The following is a 26,402-nucleotide window of genomic DNA, read 5'->3' as shown; positions in this document are numbered from 1 at the left end:
CCTGTCGAATATATGAAAAATTTATTTAATTGGAGACCTAGACCGACTACTGAGGGGGGAAAAATTCCTAGTTCCTAACAACTGTTGAGTTTTCCATCATGGTGCGGCCTCCGGTAGAAGGGAGGTCAGGCAAGGAGACAAGAGTCGTTAAGAAGTTGTTGTCCGGCTGCTGTTGGACTTGTCAGCATTCAGTACATTATCCGGCTTCCTTTATGACTTTCTCAATAATATTCAGATTCCACCGATTCATCTACTTCCCCAGAAATTTAAATCAAATTGACATGAAATGATGATGGATAACGACTCGTTCTGGACAATGAGAAGACAGCAGCAGAATATATATTTTTTTTTTTCTCCCCTCTCGTCTCCCTCGACCAGAGACCACAAAGACGGATTGCCTCTTTAGAACAGATAGGGGAGCAAGATTAATACAAAAAATGTACCGGGGCATCAATCTTCTTTACTGGTGTCAGGATACAAGCGGAGATCTGGAGCTGCTGCTCTACAAGTCTTTAGATACGGTAATAAACAAGGATTAATTCATCAACTCGCTGTGCCCAGTCACGACCTGCGGGCAACATTAACACCGATATATTGCATTGAGTCAGAGGTGCAAGAATCACAAGATTTTCCAACATTACTGTCGTTTTTGCTATATAAGATGCACTTTTTCTCCCCAGAAGTGGTGGAAAAATGGCAGTGCGTCTTATAAAGCGAATACTAATATGCACTTTCATTATGAAAGCACTCATTAGTATGCGGGAGGCACGAGGAGAGGTGAGTGTAGCACTGCTAGTGCTGGCTGTACTCACCGATCCCTGGTCATCTTCCTGCTGTGCTGTGTTCTCACTATATATAACGCAAGAACATAGTGCACACAGGGGTGCACTATGACATGACACTGTGTGACGTTAGGTCACAAAGCAGCGTGGCGCCGGCAGAAGACCATGATTGCAGGAAGAGCGCGGAGGTAAGTTGTTTTATTTATTTTACTGTGTGATCTGAGGTCTGATGAAGATTGGGGGTCTGATCTGAGGTCTGATGAAGATTGGGGGTCTGATCTGAGGTCTGATGAAGATTGGGGGTCTGATCTGAGGTCTGATGAAGATTGGGGGTCTGATCTGAGGTCTGATGAAGATTGGGGGTCTGATCTGAGGTCTGATGAAGATTGGGGGTCTAATTTAAGGTCTGATGAAAAATATTGTATATGCAAACTACAATTTTTTTAAACTTTATTTGTACTTTACAAAAGAAGAAAAAGATGGGTGTAAAAATAAAATAAAAATTCATAAAAAGTAAAAAACTAATAAAACACAAGCTGGCAACTTCTCACTTTGCAGAAAAATAATCAGCATTAGGGCTCAAGCACACGAACATATCTTATTGTTTATGGGTCGGGTGTGGACCTATTCACTTCAATGGGGCCGCAAAAGATGGGGACAGCACTCTGTGTGCTGTCCGCATTCTTTTGTCCGTTTCCGTTGCATCCACAAAAATATAGAACATGTCCTATTCTTGTCCGTATTATGGAAAAGGATAGGACTCTTCAATTATGGACTGGCTGTTCCGTTCTGCAATACGTAGAATACACACGACCGGTATCCGCGTTTTGCGGGTTTGCAATTTGCTGACCGCAAAACAGGCAGCGGTTGTGTGCATGAGCCCTTAAACCAGACTTCTAACTTTTATTAAACTTTGAAACTAAAACCCTTTGAAGTTCACGCTAACCATCAAATTGCCATATTATGGCATATCTATGGGGCATAATAAGGCAGCACGAGTGCTTACAGGTCCGCCACCATACAGGCTATAAACATACATACAGTATCTCTATATGCTGGCGTGCATACAAGGCTTTGTAGTTATCAGCCCCTCCACCACACATATTATTATTGGCTGGTGCCAGTGGTGCCAACAATGCACCCATCAATCAGAGCACATGCTCCCTATGCCCTTGCTGATCTGTTATGCATTGGAGCAGAGGTCTACAGCTTGTAGCCCCCTACTTATTGCCCAACTACAACTCCTAGCATGCTCACACACCACTGGCCTGAAAATCCCAAAACTCATCTTGAATTGTCCCTTACTGTCCAAGGTGCCTAGCTATGCAAGAACGTAAGAAAAATAGAATGTGTACCTAAAATGTACTATTTAATGTGGAAAAAGTTGTGCAAGAAACCCTTTTGGCATTGTCGTGGTGGCAATTTTGTCAGTCACCAATTTTTTCCCCAAAATTTGACAGATTACATTTTTATGCTTTTCACTGAATTTGCCTTTACTTAGCTAGTTTCCCTAAAGTCAAACTCTCAGACCTTCATGAATTTGTGATGGGGATTGATTGAATGGTTCTTCATACTAAGGCTACATTCACACAAATGTATTTTGTTTCCGTGTCCATTCTTTTGCGGATTGAATGATGACCCATTCATTTCAATGGGTCCGCAAAAAAATGTGGACAGCACACCGTGCGCTGTCCGCATCCGTATGTCCGTTTCGTAGCCCCACAAAAAAAATTATAAACGTCCTATTCTTGTCGGTTTACAATCGAGCCATAAAAAAAACCACAAAAAAAAAAACACAGATGCCATATGGACGTCATCCATTTTTTTTTGCGGACCGCAAAACACATTTGGTCAAGTGAATCTATTCAGTTTTTTTGGGGGATTGGATGAGGACCCATTCAATTCAATGGGTCTGCAGAAAATGTCCGCATCCGTATGTCCGTTCCGTAGCCCCGCAAATAATATAGAACATGTCCTATTCTTGTCTGTTTTGCAAAAAAAACAGATGCAATACGAATGCCAAAAGGAAGTCATCTGTGTTTTTTGCGCACCACAAAACGCATACGATTGTGTGAATGTAGCCTAAAAAGGAGACTTTCGTATTACTTACCAGTAAAGTCTCTTTCTCGCTCTTCCTTGGGGGACACAGGAAACCATGGGTATAGCTCTGCTCCCTAGGAGGCGTGACACTAAGTGAAAGCTGTAAGCCCCTCCTCCATCAGCTATACCCTTCAGCCTGGAGAAGAGACTGCCAGTTGCGTGTCCAAGTAGTGAAAGATAACCACCAACCGGAAAAAGAACTGTCGAGCCCCAACGGGGGCAACCAAGCCGGAACCACAACTGTAACCCAAATGAAGGGCGGGTGCTGTGTCCCCCAAGGAAGAGCGAGAAAGAGACTTTACTGGTAAGTAATACAAAAGTCTCCTTTTCTCGCCCATATTCCTTGGGGGACACAGGAAACCATGGGACGTTCCAGAGCAGTCCCAGAAGGGAGGGACCAGAACAAACTAGACCAACACCAGAGGCATCAATCAACTGCCGCCTGCAACACCAGACGGCCTAAAGCAGCGTCAGCCGACGCATGAGTATGCACCCTGTAGAACTTGGTGAAGGTGTGCAAGGAGGACCAAGTGGCCGCCTTGCAAATCTGCTCCGTAGAAGCCCGATTCCTCTGAGCCCAGGAAGCCCCGACCGCTCTAGTGGAGTGAGCGGTAACACCAAGGGGCGGAACCTTGCCCTTGGTGAGATAAGCCTCAGTAACAGCCATCTTGACAAAACGGGCGATAGCAACTTTGGATGCCGCCATCCCTCTGCGCGACCCCTCCGGAACCACAAAGAGCGAGTCAGTATGCCTGAAAGAGCTGGTTACCTCCAGGTAAACCTTGAGCGCCCTGACAACGTCCAGGCGATGAAGCTTCCTCTCCCGCGGGTGGGAAGGGGAAGGACACAAAGAGGGGAGAACGATGTCCTCGTTCAGATGAAAGGCGGAGACCACCTTAGGAAGGAAGGAAGGGACCGGACGAAGAACCACCTTGTCCTGGTGGAACACTAGGAAAGGTTCCAGACAGGAGAGTGCAGCCAATTCGGACACCCTCCGAAGAGAGGTGACGGCTACAAGGAAAATAACCTTGCAGGACAGAAGTCGCAAGGAAACCGTCCGCAGAGGCTCGAAAGGAGAAGCCTGGAGCGCTGAGAGAACCAGGTTCAGGTCCCAGGGCGGTACCGGAGGGCGGTACGGGGGAACCGTGTGAGCCACGCCCTGAAGGAAGGTCTTGACAGGACCAAGGGGGGCCAGTGGGCGCTGAAACAAAATGGACAGCGCAGACACCTGACCCTTCAAAGAACTAAGGCCCAGACCTTGGGCAAGTCCGCTCTGCAGGAAGGACAAAACGGTGGGGAGAGAAAAGCGGAGCGGAGGAATCCCCAGATCGGCACAGAACCCCAAAAAGGTCCTCCAGGTCCTATAATAGATCCTAGAAGAGGACGGCTTACGGGCGCGGATCATGGTGCGGACGACGTCCGCAGAAAAACCCCTACGTGTCAGGACGGTGGTCTCAACAACCACGCCGTCAAACGTAGGGACCCTAAACGCGGGTGGAAGATCGGTCCCTGAGAGAGAAGATCTTCCCTGGCGGGCAGCGGCCAGGGCGCGTCTGCCAGGAGCAGCATGAGGTCGGCATACCAAGACCGGCGGGGCCAGTCCGGAGCGACCAGAATCACCGAGACGCCTTCCGCCGCGATCTTCCGAAGGACCTTGGGCAGGAGTGGGATGGGAGGGAATATGTATGGGCGCGCGAAGCCTCGCCAAGGAAGAACGAGGGCGTCGGCTCCGCAAGCTCCCGGATCCCTGGCCCTGGACAGATAGGCGGGGACCTTGTGATTGAATTTGGAGGCCATGAGGTCCACGTCCGGTATGCCCCAACGAAGGCAAATGGCCTTGAATACCTCCGGGTGAAGAGACCACTCGCCGGGGTCGACGGTGGTGCGACTGAGGAAGTCCGTCGCCCAATTGTCCACCCCTGGAATAAAAATTTCAGATAGGGCCGGGACGTGGGCTTCCGCCCAACGGAGAATGCTGGTGACCTCCCGCATTGCTGCAGCACTGCGAGTGCCCCCCTGGTGGTTTATGTACGCCACAGCCGTGGCGTTGTCCGATTGCACACGAACTGGATGACCCTTCAGCAGATGAGTCCAGTGTCGCAGAGACAGAAGGGCCGCTCTCAGCTCCAGGACGTTGATCGAGAGTTTGGACTCCGATGGAGACCAAATGCCCTGGACGGATCGGGGAGGAAACACGCCTCCCCAGCCCAAGAGACTGGCATCGGTTGTAACCACCAACCAGTTGAGTGGCAGAAAGGACCTGCCCAGAAGAGGGGACTGTAACCACCAGCGGAGAGATGACCGCACCGGAGGCGATAGATGGAAGGGATGATCCAGAGACTCCGGCGATTTGTCCCAGGAGGAGAGGATCGCCCGTTGGAGAGGGCGGGAGTGAAACTGTGCAAATGGGATCGCCTCGAAGCAGGCAACCATCTGCCCCAAGACCCGCATGCAGAAGCGGAAGGACGGTCGACGGTGGAGAAGGAGACCCCGAACCGCCCGACGGAGGATAAGTCGTTTTTCTGAGGGAAGACGTACCTCCGCCGCTCCCGTGTCTAAAAGCATTCCCAGGAAGACCAGTTGTCTGGAGGGGGGAAGGGAGGACTTGGGGAAGTTGATGACCCAACCGAACCTCGCCAGAGTCTCTAGAGTGAGATCCACGCTGGCAACCGCTTGAGAAAGGGACGGAGCCTTGATGAGGATATCGTCCAAGTACGGTAGCAGAAAAACACCCCTGGAACGGAGTAAGGCCAAAACCGGGGCCAGGACCTTGGTGAACACCCGGGGGGCTGTTGCCAGCCCAAAGGGAAGGGCGACAAATTGGAAGTGGAGGTCCCCCACGGCGAATCGGAGGAAGCGATGGTGACGCCGGGCTACCGGAACATGGAGGTAGGCATCCTGTATATCGATGGAAGACATGAAATCTCCCTGCTCCAGGGAAGCCACCGCGGAACGGAGGGACTCCATCCGAAACCGTCGAAGGAGGAGAAAACGGTTGAGCTTTTTGAGGTCCAAAATGGGCCGCACCGAACCTCCCTTCTTGGGAACTACAAAGAGGTTCGAGTAGAACCCTTGGAACCTTTCCTCTAGAGGAACGGGGGTAATCACCCCCCTGTCCAGTAAGGCTTGAACAGCCGCGGAGAACGCAGCCGCGCTTTTCGGGTCCCGCGGCGGGCGGGAGCGAAAGAACCGATCTGGAGGGAAGGATGCAAATTCGATTTTGTATCCGGAGGACACAATTTCGAGAGCCCAGGCGTCGGAGACGTGAGCCATCCAGACGTCCCTGAAAAGGAGGAGCTGGCCCCCCACCCGGGTGGGTGGGGGCGCGCCTTCAGGCAGAGGACTGCTTTGCTGCGGGTGTGCGGGCAGCCTGTGGCCTGCGCCAGGAGGGCTGCGCCCGAAAAAACGGCTTCCTACGCTTATCCTGGGGAGGAGCCGAAGCGGCAGCTGTGGGGGGAGCCCCAGAGGCCCTGCGGGAGGACCGAAAACGAGACGCACCAGGGCGTCCGCGGGGGGCGCCCCTGGCTTGGGGTTGAGGAAGATGGGTGCTTTTACCACCCGTGGCCTCCGAAATAAGCTCGTCTAGGCGGACCCCGAAAAGGCGGGAACCCGCAAACGGTAGCCCCGCCAAGGAACGTTTGGAGGCAGCATCCGCTTTCCAAACCTTCAGCCAGAGCTCCCTCCTGACGGAAACTGCCAGGGCGGAGGAGCGTGCAATAAGGGCTCCCGCATCAAGGGAGGCCTCACAAACAAAATTCCCGGCCCGAATAATAAGCTGGGCCAAGGAACGTAGGTCCTGGATGGGGACGTCCGAGTCCAACTCCTGTTCCAGCTGCGCGCCCCAAGCAGAGATTGCTTTACCTGCCCAAGCAGAGGCAAAAACCGGTCTGAGAGCAGAACCGGAGGCAGCAAAAATGCCCTTGGAAAGGGTCTCCATGCGACGGTCCTCCGCTGACTGAAGAGAGGACCCGTCGGGAACAGGGATGGCCGTGTTCTTTGACAGCCGGGCCACAGGGGGGTCCACCTTGGGTGGGGACGACCAGGTGGCCACGACATCGGCTGGAAAAGGATAGCAAATGTCCAGCTTCTTGGGGTTGACAAAACGGGCGTCCGGGCGAGCCCAAGCCTTAGACACCACGGAGGAGAAATCAGAGTGGATTGGAAAGACTTTTGAGGCCTGCCTGGGTCTGATAAAGGAGACGCTAGCTGCGTCAGAGCTAGGGGGGTCATCTTGCACCTTAAAGGTGTCACGAATATCGGAGATGAGTTGACCCATTGCTGAGGCTAGCTTGGACGGCAGGGCCGAGTCCATTTCCAAATCTGAAACCGCCAATTCACCTTCAGAGAGCGAATCCTTTGGAGAGGAGAGGCCCGTCTGGGTGCGCACGCGTGGCGGGGAGAGGGAGGCTCGCTCTACTCTAAGACGCTTCTGAGAGTGCCTAGCTCTGGAGGGGTCACTAAGAGAGAGTGAACCCGCTGCAGCGGCAGAAGCAGTGGACCCGGAGGGCGCGACAGTAAGAGTGGCGTCCTGCGGGGTAGGCGGCCTGTCTATTAGGCGGCCCACGACATGAGTGAGGCTTTCCACGGCCTGGGACAGGGATCTAGCCCAGTCAGGCGGGTCAGAGGAAGCAGGGAGCGACACAGCGGGCGACTGAGGCTGCGGTGGAGCTCGGCATGCAGTACAGTGCGGATCAGACTGCCCCCGGGGAAAGGGTTCCCTACAAGCAGTACAGGCATGGTACCAAGGCTTGGCGGCTGCAGAAGGGTCTGACATGGTGGAAAAAGATGTTGCACTTAAAGTGGGAGACCCCAGAGAAAAGCGGAACGGGGATTACACCCAAGCAACAGTACTGGTGGCACGGAGGGGGTTAACAGTCCTACCAGACCCGGATGATGCAAGCGGCAGCAGCAAGGGGAACAGACTGAGGAGGCTGTGGAGGAGAGGCAGCAGCACGGAGATGAATGGCTTCAGGATCGGACGGCAGAGAGGATTCCACGCAGCACTATGAGAAGTGGAGCCCGACGAAACCGGAAGTAGCGGAGCGCATGTAGGAAGCTCCGCCCCCCTCTGCCGCGCTGAAGGAGAAGCCGAGCCGCGCGCGCGCGGCAAAATGATTTTAACCCCCAAGGTGATGAAGTGCCGGCCAAGATGAAATGGCGCCGTTCGCGCCAAGTAAGTGGCCCCCGCCACGCCTGGATGTGGCAGACGGCCTCCTTGCCTGCAGCCGTCCCCTGAAGGCAGCGTCCGCGCCAAGGACTTGCCCAAGACAAAGTCCCCCCCAAATGATGCCCGGTAACGGTCCTGATATGCCCGGGGGGGGGGGGGGGGGGGTGTAGCAGCGGTGGGAGGGAGGAAGGGGAGGCTGGAGCAGCCACTCTCACCATACGCTGTCTTCGCCCTCAATCCATCCAGCGGGGTCGCCCCTTCAGCTCCTGGCACCGCAGTGGCAGGAAGCCGGGGGAGGGACTTGGCGTGCGGGCGACCCTGAGCTGGCGGGACGCAGGGGAGCGAGGCTGCCCTGGTCCACCTTGTCTTCTGTGGGGGAGGCGGCAGTGCGGAATTACCGGCACTGGCGCAACTCAACCCCGGGAGAAACAGAGGGGTCTAATGCGCCTCTGTTGTCCCTGTAAGTAGAAAAAAATCGAATTAAAACAACAAATAACGCAAAAAATAAAAAAATTATAGGAAAACAACCCTGCATAAGCAGGGGGTGTCTTGCCTCCTTGGACACTAAGCAAAAACTGGCAGTCTCTTCTCCAGGCTGAAGGGTATAGCTGATGGAGGAGGGGCTTACAGCTTTCACTTAGTGTCACGCCTCCTAGGGAGCAGAGCTATACCCATGGTTTCCTGTGTCCCCCAAGGAATATGGGCGAGAAAGCAGTTTTAGGTGGTCCTGTATCTACAGTGTTTTCTCCAAGTCACAGGGAAATTGAGAAGCTCCCAGTGTGTGGGAAACTCACCCAACAGCACCTCATATTTCAGCACCTTTAAAAGAGGACTTGTCTTAAATTAGGCACACTGCCCAATGGGGTTCATCTTGCTGATTAAAATGATACCTGGATGGTGAAAATCCGTCAAGCCGTTACAGAGAATTCTATATAAAAATGATATCTACAGTGCATGGAGGGGCGGGGCCTTTCCTCTTTGCTTTCCTTCATTAGCCACGCCCCTTGCTCCACTGAAGCTACAATTTGCACGTAGAATCAAACACGGTTTTCTCTGGAATGGCGCAACGGATTTTCGCCATCCAGCTATCATTTTAATCAGCAGGATGAACCCTAATAGGCAGGATGCCTGGTTTATAATAGAGTTCATCTTGATGACAGCTCCTTTTTAACCTTGTCTATGTGACACAGAGGCTGGGAGAGGAATATTGGAGTTAAAAGGATTGACCCAGAAGGACAACTTCTGTCCATTTCCCCAAATTGTAGGTCACTGCTCAGGGTCCTCCGCTACAAGCCAGAAAACAGCCTGTAGGGAATAGCTAAAAATAAAAAATAAAAATAATAAAAAAAAATACTAAAATGTGTTACACGTTATAAAGAAACAAGAAGCATAAATAAGAAGCAGCAGCGCTGTCACTACAGTCTTATACGATGTGGGTGGGCGCGTCACTTTCCCAGCTGTTAATTAATTTTACATGTAAACAGCCTTCAAAAAAATTCTGCCTAAAATAAAGACTGAAAAAGGTGCACCTCTTGGGGCGAGGGGCAGATATTAATAGGATTAACAAAAGCTCCAGCTGTCATTCACGAACACAGTACTTTTTAATGTTTTTTTTTATGTCGCTGAGCACTCGCTTCTGTGAAGGATCAGTTCCTGAAAAACAGCTGGGGATACATATCTGGGTTAAACCCATTCTAACTCATAGAGAGGCGTCTCCCGAGTGGGGACCCTTTCTATAACTTCCACATGACCAAGTATAGTGTATGGATAGGAGTTCTCTTCACAAGACATCCACATTAACAGTGCTGAAACAGCGCCACTGTAGTCCATGGGGTTTTCCTGGTACTGCAGTCCAGTCCTATTTAAGTGAATGGCCAAGAGTGGTGCTGTTTGGGGAAGGAAGGGGGGGGGGGGCAAGCCCATTTTTTCTAATCTTATGCAACCATTCAAACTTTATGCATTCCAAAGGAATCCTTCATCAGCTTTATGGTCGTCTATCGGAGGGCAGCAAACTAGTGACAGAGCCGGATTCATTCAGCAGATTTGTACCTATGACACTGGCTGATGTGCGCTTAACAGCTGAAGGCATCTGTGTTGGTCCCATGTTCATATGTGCCTACATTGATGAGAAAAATGATATTTTAATATATGCAAATGAGCCTCTAGGAGCAACAGGGGCGTTGTCATTACACCTAGAGGCTCTGCTTTCTCTGCAACTGCCGCGTCCTCTACACTTTGATTGGCAGGACCAAGCAGTCTAAATGTGATCACACCTGGCCTTGACGACTTCTCCTACACAGTCAAAGTGCAGAGGGTGCTGCAGTTGCAGAGAAAGCAGAGCCTCTTGGTGCAACCGCAACGCCCCCGTTGCTCCTAGAGGCTCATTTGCATATATTAAAACATAATTTTTCTCAGCAATGCGGACACATATGAACATGGGACCAAACAGATGCCTTCAGCTGCCAAGTGCACATGGAACAGATCAGCCGGTGTCATAGGTACAAAACTGCTGACAGATGCCCTTAGATAGAGCAGCATAAAACTAGTGACCGATTTCCTATAAAAGGGGTTTCCAGGACACATCCACCTTAAAGGCTATGTACATCTTTGGGGACAATTTTTATTATTGCATTGTAGTCAATTTAAGCTAAAAATATTTTTTTCAATTGGTCTTTATTAACAATATGGAGCCCTTTTTTCTGTACAGGGCTGAACTGCTCTAAAACAGGGATCAGCAACATCCAGCACTCCAGCTGTTCTGAAACTACAACTCCCAGAATCCTCCTTTCACTTCTATGGGAGTAAAAAACAAAAACAAAAAAAAAAAAAAAAAAACAGCCAAGCAAGTGTGCATGCTGGGAGTTGTAGTTTCACAGCAGCTGGAGTGCGGAAGGTTGCTGATCCCTGCTCTAGGAGTAGCCTTTGGACTTTCTCTCTTTTCCATCAGTTGGGGAGCTGACAGGCTCCTTATCTCTGACATTTTAGCTCAGTTCTTATCTTACTGATAAGAATGTGGCTTAAATAATCTTAGTCTTAGTAATTAAGAGATAAGGTTTATTAGATGACCAGCACAAAGTAAAAGTACCAATCACACAGTTAGGAAAAACCGTTAACCCCTTGTGTCAGAACAGCTCAATATTTTTAATGAAGGCCAATTCAAAAAATGATCTTTGCCAAAAAATTAGTAAAATGCAATCATAAACAAAAAATGCTTCCGAAGGTGTCCATAGCCTTTAATTACACATATCTCGCCTGGAGGAGAAAGCTTGTCATATACATATTGTTCCAAAGTTGCACGGATCGACCTCTCTTTAACCCAGTCACGTGAAACTCCAGGTAGTAGAATAGTTCTGGTCCTGTCCACAGTAGAAGTAAAGTCCCGTCCAGGACGGAAACACGTTGACGTTGGTGAAGGCAGAAGTTTCATGCAACCTTAGAACGGTAAGTGTATTATAAACTTTCTCCTACTCGCGAGGAATATGTAATTAAGGTAGGTTTGCGGAACCTTATGGACTCCGGAAAACCCTTTTACTACTGGTCAACCCCACTGGGACAGTCTACATCTAGTAAAAAGAGTAGGTAAATCAAAATATTATTAGTAAAGGAGTCAACCAAGGTATGTAGAATCACTAACGACAACCCCTCTAGCAAAAAGAACAAGCTTGGCCCTCAGATTTCTAAACGTCTGGAGAGCCACAGGTCGTCCAAGCCTATTAACGAACACTTCGGCTCTCCCGACGTAAGAAGTCGATTTAAGAATCATCTCTAAAAATAGCCGTTTCCTTCCTTCATAGCGCCGTATTTAAAAAAAATAAAAAATCAATAAATCCAGCAGAACTCCTCCAGGCTGTAAACCGGGTCAAACATCTACAGCTTGATCTTGCTTGGCTAATTCCGTTGCATGAAAGCGCTGAATTTAGTACGAGGTTAGCGACTTGTGAAAGGATTAAAGGAGCGACTGGTGATTTGCTTAATGAGAAGCTTGCTACCGTGACTCCCGGTAGTCATTGATGAGAGCTAGGGGTCACTTTAGAAGACCACACATGAAAAAGACTTCCCTCCGACACTTTACAGAACTTTTTACATCTCCTGAACTGAAGCTTTGCCGGGATAATAAATTATACACAACCTGATCAAAGAGCGATTAGCAGTCATTAACTACAAAGCCACAAAACGCGCACGCAGGCAGAACAGAGGAACGTGGCGGCGCTGACAGTACTTGGAAAGATCTGCTGGTGCCTGGTATGTGTGTGGTGAAGATGGGAAAGGACATGGGAGAACTGCTTAAAGGGAATCGGTCACCAGGTATAGCCGAAACTAGTGACAGATCCCCAGAATCCGGCGGAGTCACTTACTTTTTATCTTGCAGTAGTTTCCAAAAAAATCACACTTTATTAGATGAAGCTGCAGAGGAGTGCTCAAATCTAAGAATGCTAACCCGCCCTCTCACTGCGGATTGACAGCTTTCTCCCTCGAGGGCTCAGCTCCCGACAGCGCTGGAATCAGGGTCTCTGTCACCACCATAACATAGGGTACCAGGTAACAGCGTCCCACACTATTGTTTTACAAGTCAGAAAGTGGTGTCACCCCAAATATCTAAGAATGAGGGGGGGGGGGGGGGGGTTGAATGACTCCTGACTGTTCATGGAGAGGAGGCTGTTTCTGCATGGATCCTACAGGACGGCAGGGAAATGAAACCTCAGGTCAGTGGATGGAGGCAGTTTTATGACCGTAATGTATTGGAAGATACTATCTGCCATAAACAGCGGCAAATAGTCTGCTGACAGATTCAGGGAAACCAGTGCTTTCATGGACTACAAGTCATAAGATTGAAGTGAAGAATACTTGACTCTACCTAACCCCCCATTGAAACTGCACCTCAATTTCAAAGGCAGAAGCCGGTGGGTCGCACTACATTTGTTTCGGAAGAGTAATAATACTCCTCTTAGCATTTTTGCTGAGTATTATCAGCCAAGGAGGAATACGAAATAAGACGCTGAGAGAATATGAAGACTAGGATGCATATCCCACATATACTGAGGGAACTGGGCCTCAATAAGGGGGATTCTGGGGTTCCACTTTAACTGAAAGAAGCACAACGTATCAATAAAGTCAATGGGCAGGACCAGTAGAGCGAGATGTTTGTTAATGACTCTCTGCTCTGCTCCCCTCTCTATAACTTCCATATCTCCTGACAGGGCATACATAAAGAGGATCTCCTCATCAGACGACCCCTTTGATTCAACCATAAAAATTTAATGCATAAGACGAGAACGCATCTCACTATAAAGCAAGCTACTCACTATTTGTAGGTTTCAGAGCGAATGTATTCAAAGACGTGAGACACTCCAAGTTGGAACTGATCAGCGATAGGCGTGACCCAGGGGTTATTCTCGGCTTTGAAGACCTGCTTTTGACCAGTGAGATCCAAATTTCCTGGAAAATTAAACAATAAAGATGAGTTGCAATACGCATGGCCTGCAAGATTATACGTGAACGGGCTATCCGAGAACAAATGGTAAAAATGTGTATGATATGAGAAAATAAAAACTGTCAAAAGGTCTCAACGCTGAATGAAGCAGCTCTGCGTGCCCCTCTATGAGCTGGAAGTCGCTGCAAGATCTTGCAGCCAATCAGCTGCTTACCCTTAGGAAAAATTCTTCCAGGTTCCTCATCCCCTCCAGCACCAACTATTACACTGACACATATTTTAAAGGCATTTAATGGGTAAAAAAAAGATAAGAAAAGTCAAGGTTAAGAAAGCAAACACCCTTCTTCATCCTAGCACAGCACCATAGTACTAAATAGAGTAATCCCCCAAAAATTAAGGGGGGGAATTATTTTTATTATTGCATTGTACTCATTTAAGCTAAAAAGCATTTTCTTAATTGGTCGTTATTAAAAATATGGAGCCCTTTTTTCTGTACAGAGCTGAGATGCTCTAGTAGCTGGATTTTCTCTCTTTTCCGTCAGACCAGGAGCTGACGGGCTTCTTATCTCTGACCTTATAAACACTCATTATTGCTCAGTTCTTATCCTACTGATAAGAATGTGTCTCGGCACAAAGTTAAAGTACCAGTCACACAGTTAGAAAAACAGTTAACCATTTGTGACAGAACAGCTCAATATTTTGAATAAAGGCCAACTGAAAATATGATTTTGAGCAAAAAATTTGTAAAATGCAAATCATAAACAAATATGGACTCCGTAGGTGTACATAGCCTTTAAAGAGGTTGTCCACTTTGGACAATACCTTCTCCTACAGTATATGGATACAAATACACGGATCCCCTGACGTTCTGATGGTGCTTGGGCCCCCACTGTGCTCCTCTTCCTGTTATTGCTGCTCAACCAATGACAAGCCTCAGCCAGTGTTTAGCTAAGCGGCATCCCCAACCACTTTCAGCTGCGTCGGACATCAGCAGGAAGTGGAATGCAGCAAGGCCCCCACCACAGTGGATGAAGGATCGGTGAAGTGAAGATAAGCTGTTATTTTTGTACACTTTTTATTTTTATTTGGCTGGAATACCCCTTTAAGCATGGGTTACATTTTTATTAGTCAAATATTATAATGCCATTTATTTACGTTATTTGTTTTTGCAACACATTTAATGTAAAAATAAAATAAAATGATCCTTCTGCCTGCAGGAATTCTTAGTAAGATCTCTACCGTATCAGCCGGGTGTAAAGTAACAGATGTGCATTAATAGATGCGGCTTCCCACGCACACTACAAATGTCCCCGCTCTGCAGGTAGCGTCAGCTCCGTCATACCACTCACAGTCAGACAAGAGGCGCACACCTGACTCACAAATTTCGACTTCCACATTTGCCGGAGCAGAAATTTTAACACAAAACTTTTAGGGAACTTTGCTAAAAGTTTTTGTTAGATGACATTTCTTCCCATACCAGAGTTATAATATTATTTATTATTATCATGATACAGATGGTAGGACGCGTAAAATATTAACCACTTCCTGACCGGGCCATTTATCCCCTTCCTGACCAGGCCTAATTTTGAAAATCTGACATGTGTCACTTTATGTGGTAATAACTTTGAAAAGCTTTTACTTATCCAAGCCATTCAGAGACTGTTTTCTCGTGACACATTGTACTTCAGGTTAATGGTAAATTTGAGTCAATATGTTTTACCTTTATTTATAAAAAAAAAAATCCAAAAGTTAACGAAAATGTGAAAACATTCACTGTTTTCTAAATTTGAATCTCTCTGCTTTTAAGACAGATAGTGAGGCCTCATAAAATATTCATGAATTACCATTCCTCATATGTCTACTTTATATGGGCATCATTTTAGTAATGTAATTTTATTTTTTTAGGATGCTAGAAGATTTAGAATTTTAGAAGCCATTTTTGAAATTTTTAAGAAAATTTCCAAAGACAACTTTTTTAAAGACCAGTTCAGTTCTGAAGTCAGTTTGTGGGGCTTACATAATAGAACCAATCCATAAATGACCACATTTTAGAAATGACACCCTCAAACTATTCAAAACTGGTTTTAGAAATGTTCCCTTTAGGTGTTCCACAGGAATTAAAGCAAAATAGAGGTGAAATTTCAAAATTTCACTTTTTTTTTGCAGATTTTCCATTTTAATACATTTTTTCCTGGAACACATCAAGGGTTAACAAAACAAACCTCAATATGTATTACCTTGATTCTGCAGTTTGCAGAAACACCCCATATGTGGTCGTATACTGCTGTTTGGGCACACGGCAGGACACAGAAGGCAAGGAGCTCCATATGGTTTTTGGAAGGCAGATTTTGCTGGAATGGTCTTTGGGCACCATGTAGCATTTGAAGAGGCCCTGAGGTAACCCCAAGTGAAAACCCTGAAAAAGTGACCACATTTTGTAAACGACACCACCCAAGGAATTTTTAAGAGGTGTAGAGAGCACTTCACTCAACAGCTGTTTCATAGAATTTTTAATACTGTGAAACAGAAAATGATGCTTTAGGCCCAAACTTTATTTTTCACAATTTGCTACCCACTTTCTCCTGAATACAGTAACACCCCAATTGTGGTCATAAACTGTTATTTGGGGATACGCCAGGGCTCAGAAGGGAAGGAGTGGCATCTGGATTTTTCAACATGGAATTTTCGGTCATGGTTTTTAAGAGCAATAACTTTTTTTTTTTTTTTTATGAGCTGCGTGAGGGCTTATTTTGTGCCAAACAAGCTGTAGTTTTTATTGGCACCATTTTGGGGTACATTTGGCTTTCTGGCTGCTGTTTATCTCATTTTTGGGAGGTGAAGTCACAAAAAAAAAGCTGTTTGGTGTCATTTTTTCTATTTTATTTTATACACCGTTCACTTGATGGGATAGATCATGTGATATTTTTATAGATCCGATCATTACGGACACAACAATACCAAATATGTCTCTTTTTATTTTACTCAAAAACATTTTTAGAAAAAAAAAATCATGTTTTTGTGTTGCCATTTTCTTAGAGCCATATTTTTTTCATTTTTCTGGCTATAGTCTTTTGTGAGGGCTTGTCTTTTGCGCGACGAGGTGAAGTTTTTATTGCTACCATTTTCAAGTGAACAACCTGTTTGAATATATGCAAAGCACTTTACAGGAGAATTACGGTCCTTTCACACTGGTGGCCTGTTTACAGGATCTGGCAGGGTACCGACATCCTGCACCTCCCCTGATCAACTGTTCTGCAGTAGCGCCGGCACCAAAACCACAATCCCATTCATTGTGTGGTGGACAGAGCCGTTTTCTGCAGGAGTCACTTCAATGCGGGCAGAGCTGCAGTTACCGGATCAGTCAACTGTACAAAACAGACGGAGCTGTGGTTCCCCTGCCGAAGCTACTGCCGAACAGCTTTGACCCCCAGGATCAGATGTTCTAAAACAATCATATTTGATGACAGTATATTAGACAATGCCAGCATTCAGATTCCCGACAACTTAAATAGTGCGTTACACAGTGGCTGTCCCCTACATGACAGGTGCAACCTGCTTCCAAAGGGCAATGCGGCAGACAAGAGAACGCCCTCTGCGCAGGAACAGGTTAAAAGACGCACTTCACTCTCTGCCAATCATGCAGCAATTGCCCTAAGTGTTGAAGGTCTCAGTGGTCCTGCCTGAGACTTGTCTCCTTTATTAGAGGGTTCAGAAGCAATAGTGTTTAACAAGGATCAAGCAGCAGGCAGACAGATTAAGCAGCGTGACAAGGAGAACCTAATAAGACGGGAGCCGGCGAATCTCAAATGATGCTCGCTGGCTGCAGGAGAGGCGCACTGATTCGGCTTTCCAGGCACAGACCACTGGGGAGCGGGGAGCTCTGCGATTAGCAGTCACCTCCTGACCGCCTCCGCCGTAAAGATATATATCACTCACAGGTCGGCTCTGCAATCGCAAATTGGATTTTGTGTTTATTGCTTTAAAACAGAACAACATGTCTTTGTTTGCAAAGTCATATAAAAGTAAGACACTCCATCCTGCAAAAAAAATAAAATCTGCATAGCAGGTGCAACGAATCGCTGTGGGCGCACAAGGATATCAGCCCCAGGTGCTGATCACATCATGGCTGCGCATGGCTGAGAAAAATGATGTTTTTTCCATTTTAGTTTTTCTTCACCATCTTCCCGGAGCCATAACTTTTTTATTTCTCAGTTCACATAGCCGTATGAGAGCCTGTTTTTTGCAGGACAAGTTGTACTTTCTAACGCCACCATTGAATATGGCATACAATGTTGTGGGAAACAGGAAATAAAATATGTAAATAAAATAAAAAAATTCTGCCACAGTTTTATGAGGTTTTACCATGTTCCTTATGTGCTAAAACTGACCCGTAAGCTTGATTCTCTGGGTCAGTACGATTACAATGATAAGAAATTTATTTTTAGTTTTTCTTGTCTTTTAATACTGAAAAAAAATAAAAACTTTAAAAAACAAAAATATATTTTTTTTCATTGCCATATTCTGACCCTGATAAACTTTTTTATAGTTATATCTAAGGAGCTGTGAGGGCTTAATTTTTGTAGGACAATGTGTAGTTTTGCGTGACTTTATTTTATAAAATTTTCTGGGGTAAATGAAGCAATAATAAAAAAAAAAATTGATATTTTTTTCCTGTTATGCCAGTCACCGTACAGGATAAATATTTTAATATTTTAATAATTCAGGCATTTTGGGACAGAGAGATGCCCATGATCATTATGTTTTTTATTTCAATTCTAGATAAAAGGGGAGGGAGGAAGATTTAAATTTTTATAGTTTTTTGTTTTATATTATTTCAAACTTTTTTTTTTTTTTTACTTTTTCTTAGTCCCCCTAGGAGGCAACAATATGCAACATTCTGATTTATTTCAGCTTAGACTGTAGTTCAATAGAACTACAGTGTAAGCTTCATTGGCAGTTATCCTATGGAGGCCTGCCACACAGCATCAGAAGGAAGGAACGGCTCTGCCAATCCCCACATGGGTGAACCGGTCCTAACCCAGAAGCGCCCGCTTTAGTTTTGATTTGGCATGTACAGGGAGTGCAGAATTATTAGGCAAGTTGTATTTTTGAGGATTAATTTTATTATTGAACAACAACCATGTTCTCAATGAACCCAAAAAACTCATTAATATCAAAGCTGAATATTTTTGGAAGTAGTTTTTAGTTTGTTTTTAGTTTTAGCTATTTTAGGGGGATATCTGTGTGTGCAGGTGACTATTACTGTGCATAATTATTAGGCAACTTAACAAAAAACAAATATATACCCATTTCAATTATTTATTTTTACCAGTGAAACCAATATAACATCTCAACATTCACAAATATACATTTCTGACATTTAAAAACAAAAACAAATCAGTGACCAATATAGCCACCTTTCTTTGCAAGGACACTCAAAAGCCTGCCATCCATGGATTCTGTCAGTGTTTTGATCTGTTCACCATCAACATTGCGTGCAGCAGCAACCACAGCCTCCCAGACACTGTTCAGAGAGGTGTACTGTTTTCCCTCCTTGTAAATCTCACATTTGATGATGGACCACAGGTTCTCAATGGGGTTCAGATCAGGTGAACAAGGAGGCCATGTCATTAGATTTTCTTCTTTTATACCCTTTCTTGCCAGCCACGCTGTGGAGTACTTGGACGCGTGTGATGGAGCATTGTCCTGCATGAAAATCATGTTTTTCTTGAAGGATGCAGACTTCTTCCTGTACCACTGCTTGAAGAAGGTGTCTTCCAGAAACTGGCAGTAGGACTGGGAGTTGAGCTTGACTCCATCCTCAACCCGAAAAGGCCCCACAAGCTCATCTTTGATGATACCAGCCCAAACCAGTACTCCACCTCCACCTTGCTGGCGTCTGAGTCGGACTGGAGCTCTCTGCCCTTTACCAATCCAGCAACGGGCCCATCCATCTGGCCCATCAAGACTCACTCTCATTTCATCAGTCCATAAAACCTTAGAAAAATCAGTCTTGAGATATTTCTTGGCCCAGTCTTGACGTTTCAGCTTGTGTGTCTTGTTCAGTGGTGGTCGTCTTTCAGCCTTTCTTACCTTGGCCATGTCTCTGAGTATTGCACACCTTGTGCTTTTGGGCACTCCAGTGATGTTGCAGCTCTGAAATATGGCCAAACTGGTGGCAAGTGGCATCTTGGCAGCTGCACGCTTGACTTTTCTCAGTTCATGGGCAGTTATTTTGCGCCTTGGTTTTTCCACACGCTTCTTGCGACCCTGTTGACTATTTTGAATGAAACGCTTGATTGTTCGATGATCACGCTTCAGAAGCTTTGCAATTTTAAGAGTGCTGCATCCCTCTGCAAGATATCTCACTATTTTTGACTTTTCTGAGCCTGTCAAGTCCTTCTTTTGACCCATTTTGCCAAAGGAAAGGAAGTTGCCTAATAATTATGCACACCTAATATAGGGTGTTGATGTCATTAGACCACACCCCTTCTCATTACAGAGATGCACATCACATAATATGCTTAATTAGTAGAAGGCTTTCGAGCCTATACAGCTTGGAGTAAGACAACATGCATAAAGTAGATGATGTGGTCAAAATACTCATTTGCCTAATAATTCTGCACGCACTGTAGATGCTGTGGTCACCCTTGACCACGGCATCTAAAGGCTTAAATGCATGAGATTGGCATTATTGCTGGTCGCAGACATAAGCCCTGGAAACAGCACTGGCTATGGCGCTCGCGTGTGGGCGCCATAAATTAAAACCCCTCCTTCTGCCATACATATACGGCGCTAGGACTCAAGGGATTAATACATGAAAATGAGCCTCTAGGAGCAACGAGGGCGTTGTCATTACACCTAGAGGCTCTGCTTTCTCTGCCGTGCCCTCTGAACTTTGACAAGCCACTCACGATGGTGTTTTCACTGCCTGGTCCTGTCAATCAAAGTGCAAAGGACAAAGCAGTTGCAGAGAGAGCAGAGCCTCTAGGTGTAATGGTAACGCCCCCGTTGCTCCTAGAGGCTCATTTGCATATATTAAAACTTCATCTTTCTCAGCAATGCGAGCACATATGAACATGGGACCAACACAGATGCCTTCAGCTGCCAAGCGCACATGTAACAGGTCAGACAGTGTCATAGGTACAAAACTGCTGACAGATGCCTTTTAAGCAATAAGGCTCCAAACCTTGAAAAATAGGCCTATACGATTATACCTCCTCCAAACTTTGCAGAATACTATACATCCCAGTAGGTGCCATTCTCTGGGCAACCAGTAATGAGAATAGATGCTCCAGAATTGTTATTTAATTGGAATGCAAGTAGTTACCAAAACAGACCTTTAAAAATACCACTATACCCCCCTCCGCCAAAATTTTACCGTAGGCACTATGCATCCCAGTAGGCAGCGTTCTCCTGACAACCACCAATGTTAGATTCAGCCATCAGACTACCAGATGTGAAACATGATGCAATCCTTTAAGCTACTCCACAGTCCACTGGTAAGGTGCTTTACAGATGGCACCTGGCATTGAGCGTAGCGATTGTGTGAAGGACCACTGCTGAACATATTGGGTTAATTTACAGCTCGGTTCTAAGAAATCGGGAGAATTTGTCACCAGAATATTCCTACAAATTTAGAAATAAACTGCCCACTAACATCAATCTTCACTTCCATATGCTTTGCAAGTGAGTTTTCAGTCATACAAAGGAGGTGTTAGGAAGTGTTTAACAAGAGACCGCAGCTAGAGTTAATCAAGCAGATCGCCTCGCTGGGGAATCGCCGCTCCTTGACTATGCAAATAAGAGGAAACCGAGAAAATGTGTTAAGGAGACGAATAAAAACAGTTAAATGCCAGAAGGAATATCTATACAGTCAACCCATGATTTAAAAAAATATATATATTTTTGCAGACCGCACATGATACAAATCACTATTCTTGTCCGTGATTGCGGACAAGAATAGGACTTGCTCCATCTTTCTTGCAGGGCTGCGGAACTACAAATGCGGACAGTTTTGAAATGAATGGGTCTATACCCGTTCCGCTAAATTGCGGTCGTCTGAATGAGCCCTAAGGGTAATACTCGCCTTCCAATCTCCTGCCGCCCCGTGCCGATGCTTTCCTGATTTAACTACTCCTCCCAGCTTTAGTGATTAAAGCATCGACATGACCCGTTACTTACTGACCACAGAGGTGACCTCAGGAGCATAGACACATCACCGCTACAGCCAGTGTCTGGCTGCAGCAGTCACACATTGTGCAGAAACTTTGCTGGACCAGGGAAGCCATGGCATAGGCTGGGGATTAGTAAAGTTAAAAAATAAATAAATAAAAAAATACTCCATTTAAAGGGGTATTCCCATCAGACACATTTACGGAATTTCGACAGGCTATACCAAAAATGTCTCGTGGGGTGGTTCCCGCTACTATCTGAAGACCGCAGGCCCGAGGTGAGCAGAGAGAGCACACCACTCTTGCTCTCCATTGACTGCTATGGGCGAGTGCTGGCTCGGCTAATTCTGGAAGGCCTATAATAGTGAATGGAGAGTAAGCCGTGCATGTGTGGCCAGTGGCCACCCCTCCATCCACCACTATGGGCTTCTGGAAATACTGGTGAATGGAGGAGGAATGGTCGCACACATGCAGCTTGGGCTCCATTAACTTCTATTCCTGAGACAGCAGAGCTGGGGCCCACACCTATCGGACATTTATGGTATATCCTATAAAAAGGCCATAAATGGCCCACATGGGATTACCCTTTTGATACTTTACACCATGGTAAACTGTTGTTTTAAAAAAAATAAAAAATCATAGGGTTGGACAACTCCTTTAAAGGGAACCTGTCACATTATACACAGTGTCCTTCTGCAGGCAGCAGGTTACAGAGCAGGAGGAGCAGAGCAGATTAATGTATAGTTTTATGGGAAAAGATTCAATGAAACATATTTTATTCATTGAAATTCCATGCTTAGGAGTCCGGTGGGCGGACCCATCAGTGATTGACATGCACACTTAAAACAGGGAATTCTGACAGTCACTGAGCAGGCCCGCCCACTGGACTCCTAAGACAGAAAGAGTTGAGCTTTTAATGAATAAAATACATGTTTCACTGAATCTTTCCTACAAAAATATGGTGGTCATTTATTATCCAGGCATATAGTGGGCATATTTCTGGCACAAATCAGATTGTGGCTCAGAAATACTTTTCCTCGTCTAAAACGCAGGCCTTAACTCCTTCTACCCCATGCCAGTTTTCACCTTCCTGCCCAGGCCTAATTTAGAAAAACGCTTTTACTTATCCAAGCCATTCTGAGACTGTTTTCTCGTGACACATTGTACTTCATGATAGTCATTAATTTGAGTCAATATAGTTCACCTTAATGTATGAAAAAAATCCCAAATTTACCAAACATTTAGAAAAATTTGCAATTTTCAAAATTTCTATTTCTCTGCTTTTAAAACAGAAAGTGATACCTCATAAAATATTTACTACTTAACATTTCCCAATATGTCTACTTTATGTTTGCATCATTTTGTAAATGTCATTTTATTTTCTGGGGACGTTAGAAGGCTAAGCAATTCTAAAGATTTTTAAGAAAATTTCCAAAACCCACTTTTTAAGGACCAGTTCAGTTCTGAAGCCACTTTGTGGGGCTTACATAAATAGAAACCCCCCATAAATGACCCCATTGTAGAAACTACACCCCTCAAGTTACTCAAAACTGATTTTACAAACTTTGTTAACCCTTTAGGTGTTCCACAAGAATTAAAGGAATATGGAGATAAAATGTCAAAATTTCACTTTTTTGGCAGATTTTCCATTTTAAACCATTTTTCTTTCTTTAACACATCGAGGGTTAACAGCCAATCAAAACAACATTTATTACCCTGATTCTGAGGTTTACAGAAACACCCCACATGTGGTCGTAAACTGATGTAAGGGCGCACAGCAGGGCGCAGAAGGAAAGGAACGCTGTGGTTTTTGGAAGGCAGATTTTGCTGGACTGGTTTTTCGATGCCATGTCCCATTTGAAGCACTCCCGATGCCCCCTTAAAGTAGAAAATCCCAAAAGTGACCCCATTTTGGAAACTAGGGGATAAGGTGACAGTTGTATTGGTACTATTTTTGGGTACATATGATTTTTAATCGCTCTATATTACGTTTTTTGTGAGGCAAGGTAACCAAAAAATGGCAGTGTTTTTATTTATTTATTTTTACAGCGTTCATATGAGGGGTTAGGTCATATTTTTTTTAGAGCAGGTCGTTACGGACATGGCACTACCTAATATGTATACTTTTTCTTATTTATTAAAGTTTTACACAATAATAGCATTTTTTAAACGAAAATAATGATGTTTTAGTGTCTCCATAGTCTGAGGGCCATAGCTTTTTTATTTTTTGACCGATTGTCTTAGGTAGAGGCTCATTTTTTGCGGGATGAGATGACGGTTTGATTGGTTCTATTTTGAGGGGCATACGCCTTTTTGATCGCTTGGTGTTGTAAATGATGTTAGGTGACAAAAAAATGTCTTTTTTGGCACTTTTTTTTTTTTACGGTGTTCACCTGAGGAGTTAGGTCACGTGACATTTTTATTATAGAGCAGGTTGTTACGGACACGGCGATATCTAACATATCTACTTTTTTATTTTATTTATTTCACATTAACACAATAATAGCATTTTTAAAGCAAAGAAAATCATATTTTAATTTCTCCTCGTCTGAGAGTCAGTTTTTTTTTTTTTGGGGGGGCGATTGTCTTAAGTAGGGGCTCATTTTTTGCAGGATGAGATGACGTTTTGATTGGTACTATTTTGGGGGGCATACACCTTTTTGATCGCTTGGTGTTTTTGCGATGGAAGGTGACAAAAAATTGCTTTTTTTGGCAAGGTTTTTTTTTTTTTACTGTCTTCATCTGAGGGGTTAATTCATGCGATATTTTTATAGAGCTGGTTGTTACGGACGCAACGATACCTAATATGTATACTTTTTTAATTTTATTTCACTTTAACGCAATAATTGCATTTTTGAAACAAAAAAATAAATTGTTTTAGTGTCACCATGTTCTGAGAGCTATATTTTTATTTTTTGGGCGATTGTCTTAGGTAGGGTCTCATTTTTTGCGGGATGAGGTAGCGGTTTAATTGGTATACGCCTTTTTGATCGCTTGCTGTTGCACTTTTTGTGATGTAAGGTGACAAAATGGCATTTTTTTTTTTTTAAACAGTTTTTCTTTTATTTTTTTACGGTGTTTATCGGACGGGGTGCATCATGTGATATATTTATAGGGCCGGTTGTTACGGATGCAGCGATACCTAATATGTGTGTTTTATTTCTTTTTTTATATATAAAATAAGGGGAAAGGGGCGTTTTTTTCTTTTTTAAAAACTTTTTTTTTTTACTTTATTTCTGTTCTACTCTGGGACTTTACTTTTGGGGGTCTGATCCCCTCTGCAATGCATTACAACACATCTGTATTGTAATGCATTGCCTGTTAGTGTATTACACAGAGTAACAGGTTGTCTAGGAGACCGGGCCTGGATCTCCTCGGCCCCCATAGAAGGCAGGTCCCGATGCCGTGCAGGGCATTGGGTAGCCTCTGCACGGCATTGGGCTGCCTTCTCACCCGTCGGATCCCCACCACAGCAGCGCGGGGACTCGATGGGCTCCCTCACCCGCCACAAATCCCTTCTATGTCGCGGTCAGTGCTGATCGCAGCATAGAAGGGGTTAATCCGCCGGCATCGGCTTGTACAGCGAATGCCGGCGGATACAGCAGGGGCCCGGCTATCAGGGACTGCCGGACCCCCGCAGTGATCGGGCGCGCACCGCTCCGGTGCGTGCCAGATCACCATGACGTAATAGTACGTCAAAATGAGCGAACGCACCTGCCGCAGTGAAGTACTATTACATCATATGTCGGGGAGGGGTTAATAAATGACCCCCCCCCACCCCAAATATCTGCTCAGCTTCGCCTGCTCTATAACCTGCTGTCTGCACATCCAAGTGACATGTCTCCTTTAAATGGTATGTACTTTATATTGTAAGCTCTTTGGCTCCCCTAGTGGAAAATGCTTGCAACCAGAATTTTATCATTTATGGCTATACAGTGGATTTAGAGAAAAAAAAAGAATGCAGCGGCACCCTGCAAACCAGATAAAGTACAATAATGCCATAGTCACAAAAAATATTATAGTACTAACTACTTTATAAAGTGAGATGCTTGGCAAATGCATTTTGTACTAAACCATTTGAGCCCGTCTGCCGAACGTCAAGGCGATCTCTGTTAGGCCTCCTGCACACGATCGTTGTGTGCACCCGTGGCCGTTGTGCCGTTTTCCGTTTTTTTTCGCGGACCCATTGACTTTCAATGGGTCCGTGGAAAAAACGGTAAATGCACCGTTTTGCAGCCGCATCCGTGATCCGTGTTTCATGGCCGTGAAAAAAATAAGATCTGTCCTATTTTTTTTACGGCCAACGGTTCACGGACCCATTCAAGTCAATGGGTCCGTGAAAGAACACGGATGCACACAAGATTGGCATCCGTGTCTGTGATCCGTGGCCGTAGGTTACTTTTTATACAGACGGATCCGAAGATCCGTCTGCATAAAGCTTTTTCAAAGCGGAGTTTTCGTGAAAACTCAGAACCGACAGTATATTCTAACACAGAAGCGTTCCCATGGTGATGGGGACGCTTCTAGTTAGAATACACTACAAACTTTGTACAAGACTGCCCCCTGCTGCCTGGCAGCCCCGATCTCTTACAGGGGGCCGTGATCAGCACAATTAACCCCTTCAGGTGCGGCACCTGAAAGGGTTAATTGTACTATCATATCCCCCTGTAAGAGATCAGGGCTGCCAGGCAGCAGGGGGCAGACCCCCCCCCCTCCCCAGTTTGAATATCATTGATGGCCAGTGCGGC

General features: G+C 45.5%; 1 protein-coding gene across 2 annotated transcripts in view; it reads right to left on the bottom strand.

The window, feature by feature from the left end:
• The window catches only part of RSU1 (Ras suppressor protein 1), a 140,324-nt gene that overhangs the window by 58,578 nt on the left and 55,344 nt on the right, over positions 1–26,402 (bottom strand). For both annotated transcript variants that reach the window (XM_040434512.1, XM_040434514.1), the window contains exon 8: positions 13,353–13,485. In XM_040434512.1, the coding sequence (XP_040290446.1) occupies positions 13,353–13,485 (133 nt within the window). The remainder of the gene's footprint in view (positions 1–13,352; positions 13,486–26,402) is intronic.

Source organism: Bufo bufo, chromosome 5 (assembly GCF_905171765.1).
Source record: "Bufo bufo chromosome 5, aBufBuf1.1, whole genome shotgun sequence".
Lineage (NCBI taxonomy): Eukaryota > Metazoa > Chordata > Amphibia > Anura > Bufonidae > Bufo > Bufo bufo.
This window is presented reverse-complemented; position numbering and strand designations above follow the sequence as displayed.